General features: G+C 43.2%; 2 protein-coding genes across 2 annotated transcripts in view; one reads left to right on the top strand and one right to left on the bottom strand.

Moving 5' to 3' along the window:
* The window catches only part of LOC138967820 (uncharacterized), a 12,977-nt gene extending 10,424 nt beyond the window's left edge, over positions 1-2,553 (top strand). The window contains exon 6 of the mRNA XM_070340481.1: positions 1-2,553. This exon is cut by the window's left edge and continues 2,947 nt beyond it. The gene's annotated coding sequence lies outside the window, so the exon portion shown is untranslated.
* Positions 2,554-3,272: 719 nt separating this feature from the next.
* On the bottom strand, positions 3,273-10,516 carry LOC138967809 (uncharacterized). Its single transcript, XM_070340470.1, has 5 exons — positions 9,132-10,516; positions 7,535-7,737; positions 6,524-7,003; positions 5,740-6,113; positions 3,273-5,442 (listed from the first exon to the last, which is right to left on the bottom strand). The coding sequence occupies exons 1-5, from the start codon at positions 10,287-10,289 to the stop codon at positions 4,964-4,966; spliced, it is 2,694 nt and encodes an 897-aa protein (XP_070196571.1). The 5' UTR covers positions 10,290-10,516; the 3' UTR covers positions 3,273-4,963.
* Positions 10,517-12,714: the final 2,198 nt, after the last annotated feature.

Raw genomic sequence — 12,714 nt, 5'->3', positions numbered from 1 at the left:
TGTGATTCCAGAGAAAGATTTAACTTAAGAGGTCGTGACTGGTGTTTTTGTCTTGTTGTAATAATCATGCTTTTTGTCTTTCCTGGGTGCACTATCATACAATTCTGGTTACACCAACTGTTGACTTCATTCAGACTAGACTGTAAGGAAATTTCAATTTCTTGAACAGTCCTACAGCTTGTGTGAAGCGTCGAATCATCTGCAAAAAATTCTGTTTTAACTTTGGAATTAGATATATGAAGGGGGAGGTCATTAATGAATACACAAAACAAGATAGGCCCTAAAACTGACCCCTGGGGGACTCCACTCTTTAAACATCCTTTGGGAGATGTTTTACCGTTTATAGAAACATACTGTGTTCTGTTGACAAGATATGATTTAAAGAATGAACACGTTGCGGGATTGTTCACGTACAATGCGAGTTTATGTAAAAGTAATGTGTGATCTACAAGATCAAAAGCTTTCTTAAAATCAAGAAATACAGCCCCTGAAATGTCCGAACGATTAATTGCCGATAGCCAGTTATCACATAGTGATGAAAGAGCTGTACTACAGGAATGTTTCGGACGAAACCCAGATTGAAAGTTGTGAAATAATTTGTACCTTTCCATGTAGTTCAGAAGATTCTTCTGGATGTGCTTCTCTAAAGGCTTTGATAAAATAGGAAGCAATGAAATTGGCCTGAAGTTATTAGGGTCAGACACATCTTTATTTTTAGGAAGTGGAACGACCTTTGCCGTTTTAAATGCATCAGGAAAAATATTTTGTTCAATGCAAAGATTATACACATACGTTAGGGATTCCACTATGTACGGTAGGGCTAATTTAAGCAACGACGGGGGGATTTTGTCAGGCCCCATGGATTTATTATTCTGAAGGTTTTCTATAAATTTTCCAACTTCATGTACGGCAATAGTTGGGATAGAGAATGAATCTTGTGATTTCAATTTATGACTACAAAATTCTTTTAGTCTAAACAACAGGGTGTCCCCACCCTCGACTTCTTCATTTACATTTTTAGATTGTTTCAATCGATCAGCCAAACACAGAAAGTGCTCATTGAATTTGTCAGGAGAAATGGCGCTATTTAATCTGGTATTTCTTCTCTGGGATTTACCTAACACTTCATTTATGGCTTGCCAAAGCGTGGTAACATCTTTTTTGTCTTCAACCAATTTATGAAAATGATTACTTTTTGCCTGGCGTACTAACTCGGTAACTCTATTGCGTTGTGCTTTAAATTCTGATTTCCTTTGATTTTCCTTAAAAAAATCACGTAGTGCCATAGCTTCTACAATCTCAAGAGTAAGCCATGGTGGTAATGTAGGGGATTTTACTCGGTGTTGCCTCAGAGGGGCATGTTTGTCAACAATCGGGTAGAGTATACGTGAGAAACAATTAAGCGCCTCCTCAGCCTCAGTACAATTAAACACATCATGGAACGGAGCTGAAGATAAGTCCATGAAAAACTTAGACTCGTGAAATTTTTTAAAGCTCCGATATTCGATGGTTGTGTGTCCTTTTTTATGACATTTTGGGATGATATAGTTCCATGAGCAGCAAGTCACGTAATGATCACTAATGCCAGAATTAACCACATTAACATTCGAAACCATTGTTTTGTTATCCGTGTATATATGGTCAATTAATGTCGCTGTTGATGCAGTTATTCTTGTTGACGTTTCAACTAGTTGTTGAAGGCCAAAGAGGGACAAAGTTGTGCACCAAGCTGTCTGTGGTTTATGCAAATCGATATTGAAGTCGCCTAATATTAATATAGGCTTATTTTGGCTCTTGATACTGTCCATTAGGTTGATAAAATCATCTGTCCAGTTTGACAATGCAGCAGGGTTCCTATACAGGAAACCCACGAGCAGAGGGGTAGACTTATTAATTTTGATTTCAAGCCACAGGCACTCAACATTCTCAACTTCCAAATCAGGTCTACGGTGAGTGTAATTAACTAACGATTCGTGTACATAGGCGGCGAGGCCAGTTTGCTGCGGTCTCACACTGTCACGCCTGAATATAGAGTAATGGGGTACATTCAGAAAGTCATCAGAAACATTCGAATCAAGTCTCGTCTCGCTTATGCCTAATATATGTAACGGTTGTTTGCCCTGATTCAACAGTACACATATGTCCGCGGTTTTGTTACGCAAGTGATACACATTCAAGTGAGCAAGGCGGAGATCAGATAACGCACTTTCCTTGGGCATACTTATTGCCTACAAAAGTCTGTTACCAAAACAATGTTGAACCTGCAGAGTGTTCTTTGCAAATCAAGATCAGCGTAGTCAGCAATATCTACTGTTAAAAAAGATAAGCGTATTCAGCAATATCTACTGTAAAATAATAAGTCCTTGTTGCAAGAAGGCGCAGAAGATATGCCTTGTCACTCAAAGCTATAGAGCTTTACGCCCGTTCACTCATACTCTTTTAGTCTCAAGAGGAGAGTCCGTATCGTGAATCACTTCAAGTCAGTCAGTTTTCGATTTGAGGAAAGTCTGTATATATATCTAGTCACTTCAAAACAGTTTTGCTTCACGGCTCGTTACTGACACACAACCGAAGGAAGCTCCATATGTTCACACCCATATATATCTGTACATAGACTGCACATCAAAGAGTCGTCACTGTTTACACCACTGTATAACTTCACAGCAGTAAAAAAAGAGCGAATACACTACTCACTCCTTGGAACTGAAGCAGAGTCTCAGTACTATAAATGTTGCTTTTCTCGCGTGGTAACCCCGGCGTTTGGTTACGTGTTTGCATAACATCACATGCAGATTCCAATACTGATAAAAAAAAAAAAGAGAGAGAGAGAGAGAGAGAGAGAGAGAGAGAGAGAGAGAGAGAGAGAGAGAGAGAGAGAGAGAGAGAGAGAGAGAGAGAGAGAGAGCGCGAGAGGGGGTTAATGATGGTGGTGGTATCATTTATAATGTATACTCTTTAGTAATAATGCAAATAATAGATTCTTTTTGAACTTCCACCCTACAATAGTCAAAAGTCACTAAAATACAAGATGCTGGTTTTATTGAAGCCTTTATGTTTGTTTGTTTGTTTGTTTGTTTTTTGCTTAACGCCCAGCCGACCACGAAGGGCCATATCAGGGCGGTGCTGCTTTGACATATAACGTGCGCGACACACAAGACAGAAGTCGCAGCACAGGCTTCATGTCTCACCCAGTCACATTATTCTGACACCGGACCAACCAGTCCTAGCACTAACCCCATAATGCCAGACGCCAGGCGGAGCGGCCACTAGATTGCCAATTTTAAAATCTTAGGTATGACCAGGCCGGGGTTCGAACCCACGACCTCCCGATCACGGGGCGGACGCCTTACCACTAGGCCAACCGTGCCGGTAGCCTCTATGTGTATGTGTTGGTCTCAGAAAATGTTAGCGTATTAGCAATAACCCTGATGAGGTCAGAGCTAGGCCTGTGAGGACGTTCACCGCAATAGACGATTTTCGGAAATAACTTCGTCGGGTTTGTATTGGTTGTGAAAGAGAGAATTATACCCTTGCTTTTCCTCTGACAAATAAAGTCAGGCGTGCTCCTGCCCGCGTGTTTCCGACACACCCCTCGCTAGTGATTGGCTCCTCCAACAATGTTTTTCCGAGTAAAAATCAAGGGTATTCACTCTTTCATAACCCACACAAACCCGACAGAGTTATTTTCGGTAACGAGTGGGAGGGAGAGAGATCTACAAATTATCGGACATCTTAACACACCGTTGTTTCCCGTATTGATCTAAAGTTGATTTTTTTGTAGGTGAGGTTCTAATCCTTTCCACCTGACTTTCCACCTCACTTGTGAATAAAGCGGTCTCCACATTATCGGACGGGTAGAAAAACAAGAAAAGAAGGAAAAGATTTTGAGAGGTCATGTGATATACCTCTTTGGTGAGAACAGAGCTCTTAAGAAAAATGCAAATCAAAACGGTTGTCATTTGATTTTTTTCCAGTTGTTTTTTCTGAGTTGATTTCATACTGTTCAATAACCCATTCTCTCCCCCCGAGTATTTCATTTAAGTCAGTGTGAAGGATTTACAGTTGTTGAAGAGATTCCACATGCAAACTGTTCCCTGAGTTTTTAAAGGCACAGTCCTTCCCTTGGAAAATGTCTGCTCGCAATCTCTGAAATGACTAGGCTTTTACACGGGATCAGAACGTCCCTCAACATCCCGGGCACATATCAGCATTCAGCATCCAGACTGCTTCCCGTGCAGTTGAATATTCAATTTATACAGAAAGCATTCAGGCTGTTTTAGGAGCAATAAGCCTAGTCTTGGCCAGATATGAGACGGTGAGTCAAATCGTTTACACGGGGAGGCCTGTGCCTTTCCTTCCTATCAACTGTGGCTTTAATTTTGCAGTCAGAAAAGGAGATAGGGTTTTCAAATATGAGTTCATTAGTGAATAAGTTAAGTAAAGTAATTATTTTAGTACGTAATTCATGTTTGTATACACAACCATCGTCAGAAAAGAAACATGTAAACGAATTCTGTTTTACAACGTCAGCGCATTCCAAGCAGAAAAAAAGATAATGGGGTGGGTCTTCTGCTTCAAGGCTGTTACGTGAGCCTTTCTTTCTCGGGCAGCTCTAACCCACAATCAACAGGGTGAATAACTCAGGGTTAATCAAGGTCAATTGGTCCTTTATTGACCGTTCTGTCTGCCGAAGTTCTAATCTATCACCAACAAGGTGTACATGCTTCAGTCAATGTCAAGTTCTTCCATGGGTCCGTCTTTCTGCAGGAGTTCTAGCCCACCATCAACAGGCAGGGTGTCTAGTTCAAGGTCAGGTTCTTTCATTGGCCGTTCAGTCTGCAGAAGTTCAAATCCATTATCAACAAGGTTGAATATTGCAAGGTCAGTCAAGGTCAGGATCTTGCATGAGTCCTTCTTTCTTCGGCAGTTCTAAGCGATCATCGACGGGATTCATAGGTCAAGGCTAATCGAGGTCCGGTTCTTGCAGGGGCTCCTCTGCCTGCCCCAGTTCTACTATCACCAGCTGCGTGGTACAGCGGGACTTGGCCAGCAGCCTCTCCTCGGCATCGGGGAGATTTTTATTCAGGTTGCAGTCAGCGTCCCCTTCCGATGGGTCTCCTTCAAGTTTGCGGCCTGGGATCCAGACCACAAGTTTGCGCTCCAGTCCGCGCACTGCCCATGAGTGCGTGATGGTGACGACGTTGCTTCTGGCCAGGGCTGTGTCGGCCATGTCCTTCTGCCAGCCTTCGTTGTCACGTGACGCTCGGTCCAGAACCAGAATAGGCAGACCCCCATCACGAAGGCCGCGCACAAGGGCGCACGCTGGTGACGTCAGTCTACCTTTGTCATCCTTGATGTCATCCCACAGTTGCGAGCTCCTGGTCAGGATGAAGACGTCATTGTACTCCAGGGGTGGAGGGCTGGTTGGTAAGGCATGTTGACCTGCAGATTCAAAAAAATAAGAATGTTAGGTAATGGAACGTTTATTGTTTTGACAAAACGAGACATTCATCTTTTGACCTGCAGAAAAAAGACAGTTCATAAGTTACTTTTGTCACTGTTCACTGTGCTTTCGTATGAGGTTTTTTTCTCTCAGGGGAACGGTGTTTGAGTTTGGTGATGTTACATGCTATTTCGCATCAGCGAGTGTAAAATTCACAGACATGAAGGACAATGCGAGAAAAAGGAATAACTGACAACAACAACAAGAAGTAGTATAATAGAAGAAGATTTTTTAACCTGCATTGCTAACATTGAACTGACGACGGAGGACATTGGCGATCTGAACGCCACACGGATAGCAGTCGACGGGCCACAGTGAGGTGTGACCTGTTCCCGAATGACGCAACCGGACGATCTCCAATCCGTCGCCAGGAGCGGACATAGCCTTCCTACTGTATCCGAGGGTCTTGCAGTGCTTCAGGCCAGGCTCGACCTCACGCTGAACGGCCGGAGCGCAGCGCATGGGCTGGGTGAAGTTGACCACGGGGAAGGCCCCAGGGATGGCGCCACGGATGAACTGCATGCTGCTGACCCACAGAGATACGTGGGCGGCTTTCGGGTGGTTGTTGAACGCCTGGTGCAACACTTGAGCGATCTGGGGGAAATTGTTGCTGCGAGGAAAGTAGACAGATTGTGGCGTTACGAGTTTGTTGTAAAATATTCCCGTCAGAACTATCGTGACAGAGAATGGTCTTTTTTACGCGTACACGCACGCACTGACACACGCATGCACACGTGCATATTACAATGGAAAAACAGTATTTTTGGAACGATTTGTGTACTTTCATTTACTATGTTACCAGCAGTGCACGCATGCGAGTGAACACGTACACACACACACACACACACACACACACACACACACACACACACATACACACACACACACACACACACACACACACACACACACACACACACACACACACACACACACACACGTGCGTACGGGTATATCACACTCCTGTTAGACGTGTGCAAACTCCGAACATCACACATGTATAATAACAAAGCAACTCACCCGGGGTTAATCAGCACGTCATCCAGGATAACGAACATCCGTTTACCCGATGTCAAGTGTCGTCCCAGGCTTAAAATCATTGGCCAGCAATCCCAAGGCCGCTCCTGCAGGGCGTAAGTGTGCAGATACACGCTGCCGAGGGTCGATGGCGGGTCGTTGGCAACGGTCATTTGAAGCTGGTTGTAGATCACGTGCGCAACACCGAGGTGACCTTGAACCACACTTACGATGTGAACGTTGTGACCATGGCGAAGACACCACAAACCTCTGAGCACCAGCACGAGGGTTTTCCCGGTGCCTGGAGGTCCCGTGATCCAGACATGCTGCGGTCCCAAGTGAAGGAGGTCAAGTTGCTGTAGAGTGAGGATGAGACGCGCCACTCTCTGCCCCAGTTCGGACACCGCCTCCCCTTCAGTGCGGACCTCAACCCGAGGGGCGGCATTGCAGTGGACATTCACCGTTGTGGCTGGCCCGACAAATCTGGATCATGACAAATCATAAAACAGCTAGTGACGTCATCAGCCTAAAGGCCGGCTTTGAACTGATGCGCAGTCGGTTTTAATCTAAAAAGAACAACAAAATCAGCCACGCGAAATTTTACAATAATAGGCTTCGCAACAGTTACTAGAGGGCTCTTGCATGTTTTCTTAAACATTTCGTTCACTCCAGTACGTCTTTAAATAGCATCCTGCATATTTTCTAGGCTTGAAACACATTTGAATACAAAAAGTTTTACTTGGCAAAAATCTCCAGGTTCACTACAAATTGTTCATGAAAAAATTATTAACCTATCAACAATCTAAATAGCTTCCTACATATTTTCTAGGCTTGAAACACATTTGAATACAAACAATTTTACTTGGCAAAAATCTCCAGGTTCACTACAAATTGTTCATGATAAAATTATTAACCTAGCAACAATCTCCAAGCTCGCTGCCAATTTGAATGAAACATAATTTACCTAGCCGCAATCTCAAGGCTCGCTGCCAGTTTGAATGAAAAATAATTTACCTGGTAACAATCTCCAGGTAGAGCTGATCATGCAGCAGAGGATCCACAGTGCAGGCCACTCTGTTCTGCCACCACGTGTCCAATCGCAACAGGACCTCGGGCGTCACGCGCCAGTAGCTGTCAGGGTCCGACAGCTGCTCTGAGCACAGACACAGCTGTGTGGCGTCCGCAGCATTCACAGCTCCCAGGCTCTGGCATACCATCTGCAGTTCATTTCAGCTCATGTCAAGTTAAAAGTGGTGGCAGAGTATGAGATAACAGGCGAAAAAACAGTATCAGAACAGAAGCACTATAGTTTTGTCACTGACAAATCAGCGTAAACCAACAGTAAAGTAAGAACAACTAACACTGCCCTGTTTTACGATTTCTTGTTGGAGTTTGCTGTTGTTGGTTTTTGGTTTTTGTTTTTATATTTAGTCAAGTTTTGACTAAATATTTTAACATCGAGGGGGAATCGAAACGAGGGTCGTGGTGTATGTGCGTGCGTGCGTGCGTGTGTGTGTGTGTGTGTGTGTGTGTGTGTGTGTAGAGCGATTCAGACTAAACTACTGGACCGATCTTTATGAAATTTGACATGAGAGTTCCTGGGTATGAAATCCCCGAACGTTTTTTTTCATTTTTTTGATAAATGTCTTTGATGACGTCATATCCGGCTTTTCGTGAAAGTTGAGGCGGCACTGTCACGCCCTCATTTTTCAACCAAATTGGTTGAAATTTTGGTCAAGTAATCTTCGACGAAGCCCGGACTTCGGTATTGCATTTCAGCTTGGTGGCTTAAAAATTAATTAATGACTTTGGTCATTAAAAATCTGAAAATTGTAAAAAAAAATAATTTAATTTATAAAACGATCCAAATTTACGTTTATCTTATTCTCCATCATTTGCTGATTCCAAAAACATATAAATATGTTATATTCGGATTAAAAACAAGCTCTGAAAATTAAATATATAAAAATTATTATCAAAATTAAATTGTCCAAATCAATTTAAAAATACTTTCATCTTATTCCTTGTCGGTTCCTGATTCCAAAAACATATAGATATGATATGTTTGGATTAAAAACACGCTCAGAAAGTTAAAACAAAGAGAGGTACAGAAAAGCGTGCTATCCTTCTTAGCGCAACTACTACCCCGCTCTTCTTGTCAATTTCACTGCCTTTGCCATGAGGGGTGGCCTGACGATGCTACGAGTAAAATGGCATTGCGTTTCATTCTGTGAGTTCGACAGCTACTTGACTAAATATTGTATTTTCGCCTTACGCGACTTGTTTGTTCTTTGGTGACTGTTTGCGTACTAATTCTAGGTTATATAAGTTATCTATCTATATATATATACGACTAGTGTCTGTGTGTCTGTCTGTCTGTCTGTCTGTGTGTCTGTGCGCGATGCGCGGCCAAGGTTCTCGATGGATCTGTTTCAAATTTGGCTCTACTTCTTCCCGGCGAAGCCGATACCCGGCGAAGCGGGTAATCATCTAGTAAGTCATAATCGAAAACAAAGTCATGGTTTTTCTGAAATGTATTGTGGGAAGAATTATGACATCGTCCACCCCTGATCAATCCAAAGCAATGAGTCATACCCTTTCCGTTTCTTACCCGTTCTAAATTTGGATTGCTTGCCAGGACCCTCTGCAGCTGAGCACTCCTAACGTAGGGGAGGAAGATTGATTTCTTCACGGTCAAACCAGATGCGATGTCCTTCACGAGGTGTTTAATTACGGTCTCTGACTTGTCCAGCTGCTTGGCTGCCTTTTCAACTCTCTTGGCAACATCAGCGTCAGAGTCGGCTTGCGTCTTGTGCAGTTCAGCGTGATTCTTTCCCACGGACTTCAGCTCGCCCAGCAGGATCCCGTGATGTCGGTGAAAGACCATGACGTCAAAGTCCCCCTGACGGTGAGACTTGGGCAGGTTAGCCAGTCGTGGGATGCGCTTGGCAGCCGCTGCGTAGGTCGGCTTGTTGAAATAGTCAGCAAAGTTCAGCTGGGACAGGATGAACATGACCTCTCCACGTTTATGCCCCAGTGCCTGAAGGTTGGTCAGTACGTGATGCTGCGCAAAGTCATCACGAACGTCGCTGTCATACACAGGGTCTGGTGCTGTAGCAGGCTGTGGTTCAGGAGTCCATATACTGTGCTGGGACGGCTGACTAGGCTGGTTGTCCTGCTTTGAGCGAGTGATGATACTCTGAAAATAGGAAGCAGCGTTGCCCACAAAGTGGTTTGGGCACAAGTTGTTGAAACCTTGCAGTATAGTGCCAACAGCATCTAGTTTTGACGTCTTCTTACCAGCACAGGGACTGGTCTTTTTGGCTAGTCCTGTCGTTCTTGCTGTTCCTGTCCCTCTAGCGCTAGATGCTGAGATACCGGGCGCCGCCTGGCCCATCTTAGGTGAACTGAACACACTTGGAGCATGGGCATTCTTGGGCCTGGTGCTAGATGTGGTGGGGACACTCTGGTTGGCCGATAGACCTGCATTTGCGTGACGTGCTTGGGACCCAGTGAAAGCACTGCTGACGGGCGAAACACTGCCAGTCTGGTTACCCGCTGAACCAGGGGATGTGGTGTGAATTGCTTGCGACCCAGTGGAAGCACTGCCAGTCTGGTTACCCGCTGAACCAGAAGATGCGGTGGGGCGTGCTTGCGACCCAGTGGAAGCACTGCTGGGAGCAGAAAACCTGCCAATTGGGGGCTGCGTCACAAATACAGAATGACCGGACACAGTATCCGCGGCGTATGGCACTCTATTGTAGTGCATGGGCGGTACACATATTGTTTTCTTCAGTATATCGGGATACAGTTCCTCAACAATCTGAGTGAGGTTAGCGATGGGGTACTGTGGGGTACCCTGCGCACTTCCCGAAGACGCCTGCACAATCACAAATAAAGAAATGAAAATACATTCAAAGAATACATTAAAAAGAATGTAGTACAATTCCGATTACAATTCACAAAATGTCTATTTTAAAGCTGACCGAAAGCATTAAGAGACAAAACTCATTTCGACCAATTGATTTAGTGTGGCACAAATAAGCGTTTGTGTTGTACAAATAGTCGTTCAAAGATGGTTTACATTACATAGTATTGGACTGAATGCAAGGGTTGTACGTTGCTAGCCCCCAAGTACCTAGATTATTTTTAAAGATTACACACCGAGTCTCATTGGATTTAGAAATAGATTTCTCAGAGCCTACTCACCATAAAATATTAATGCGGATCGAATCACTATGCGGATCGAATCACTATTTTTACTCCAAGGTCTTCTTTCGAGGGCTTTCCATCAGCTTTTGCATTCACACACAACAACAACAAAAACGTGTACATGTCACGCAGTACTGTTACTGAATGTTCCCAGTGTGCGCTTCAGTTTTTAAAATAGCTAGCAGTGCGTAATTCCTCATTCCTCAGAAAATCAAAAGGTATGGCCACTCATGTACCGACAATTCCCAAATGTTCTTTGGAACAGACCTTAATCACTTGCTTGGCACGTATTACTGTTTGCAAAATTATTGAACACAGAGGGGAAAACCCCAGGCAGAGGGCCGGGGTTAATTAACCGAACAAAAATTCTGTTCATTTCATTTTCCTCGTTTTAAGTACGTTGAATGAGTTGTATTGTGTTACCATCGCTAAGGATTGTCCAAACACCGTGTATTGAAGAATTAGAAGGGTTAAATAAAACTTAAGTAGGTTGATTCGCTAAATAAAACAACAATATTCACAACAATAACAAACTAAAAATACAAAACATTTACAAGCACTTCTACATATTGGTCTTAAAAAATATAGCAACCATGCAGATACGTAACGGACAATTATCAATTGCTGGTAACAACAACAAAAAATAAAGGTTAATAGAACGTTTCATGAAATAACCCATCTAACACACACACACACACACACACACACACACACACACACACACACACACACACACACACACACACTAAAATACAACATACACCCCTCCCCCCCCCCCCCTAGAGAGAGAGAGAGAGAGAGAGAGAGAGAGAGAGAGAGAGAGAGAGAGAGAGAGAGAGAGAGAGAGAGAGAGAGGGAGGTACCACAGTGCGTGGAGATATAAAAGACCATAAAAACACAACCACAAAATGCCAATTGTTAGTTCAAGCACAAGGGAAACAGACACAAGTGGCAGTACCATAATGGCGATGCAAGAACCGATCACATTTTTCCTCTCGCAACGATTCCATTTCATGGCCCTTTGAGTTTACGCTTTCAAGACGCCGACGTTTTCCTGGTTCTTCGTGCAATTTTCCTGATGTCTCTTCAACTGTGTCCTTGTCATTTCTTCACCGTCTTTAACCTTCGCGAAAGCGAGAAAGGAATTCGACCGAGTTTTCATTTCATTTGTGTCAGACAAAGCCTGGTGCTTTTGTTGCTAATTGCTTCCACTTAGTGACGCACATATTTTCTATTTAAGCAAGAGTCCTTCAAAATGTGTTAGTGTGTGTGTTAGTGTGTGTGTGTGTTAGTGTGTGTGTGTGTGTGTGTGTATGTGTGTGTGTGTGTGTGTGTGTGTGTTTGCGTGTGTGTGTGTGCCTCTGTGTGTGCGTGTGACGTACTGTCTGTGTGTCTGTGTGTCTGGCAGTCCCTTTGTGTCTTTGTGTGTGTGTTCAATAAGTGCCCTACTTTCTGGGGAACTGATTTAAAAAGTCTGTTGCATAAAACTGCAAAAACCACATCGTTTGATCTTGCTTTGAAAAATGTCAGAGAAAGGATGCAGCTAGACTTAAGTGTTGACACATAAAACAAGAAGAATTTGCAACTACGATTTTTTTTATTATTATGATTGATTATACATACAGTACAAGAAATTTGACATTCTCTTGCTCCGGAAAACTTTGTTTTCATGCTTGATCATTTCTAAATTGTTTTATTTTATATTATTTTATTTATGCATTTATTTTTCATTTAATGTTTATTTTAAAATTGTATTAATCTTTGTTCTATTATTTTGTTTTTGTTGTGGTTTTTGTTTTCTTGATGAAAACTAAATTATGCACACACAAAAAAAGAGAAACTGAAAAGCCGGACGCAATGATGTGATAACAAACAACAGCCAATAAAGGGTATTAATTGGTTCTTTTAACAGTGGAAAGGCGAACGAAAGAACAAACGAACGGATAAACGAATGAACGGCCCGGTTGCTCAGTTAGTAGAGG

Source organism: Littorina saxatilis, linkage group LG1 (assembly GCF_037325665.1).
Source record: "Littorina saxatilis isolate snail1 linkage group LG1, US_GU_Lsax_2.0, whole genome shotgun sequence".
Classification (NCBI taxonomy): Eukaryota; Metazoa; Mollusca; class Gastropoda; order Littorinimorpha; family Littorinidae; genus Littorina; species Littorina saxatilis.
The sequence above is the reverse complement of the archived record's forward strand: the minus strand, read 5'-3'. Positions and strand labels throughout refer to the sequence as shown.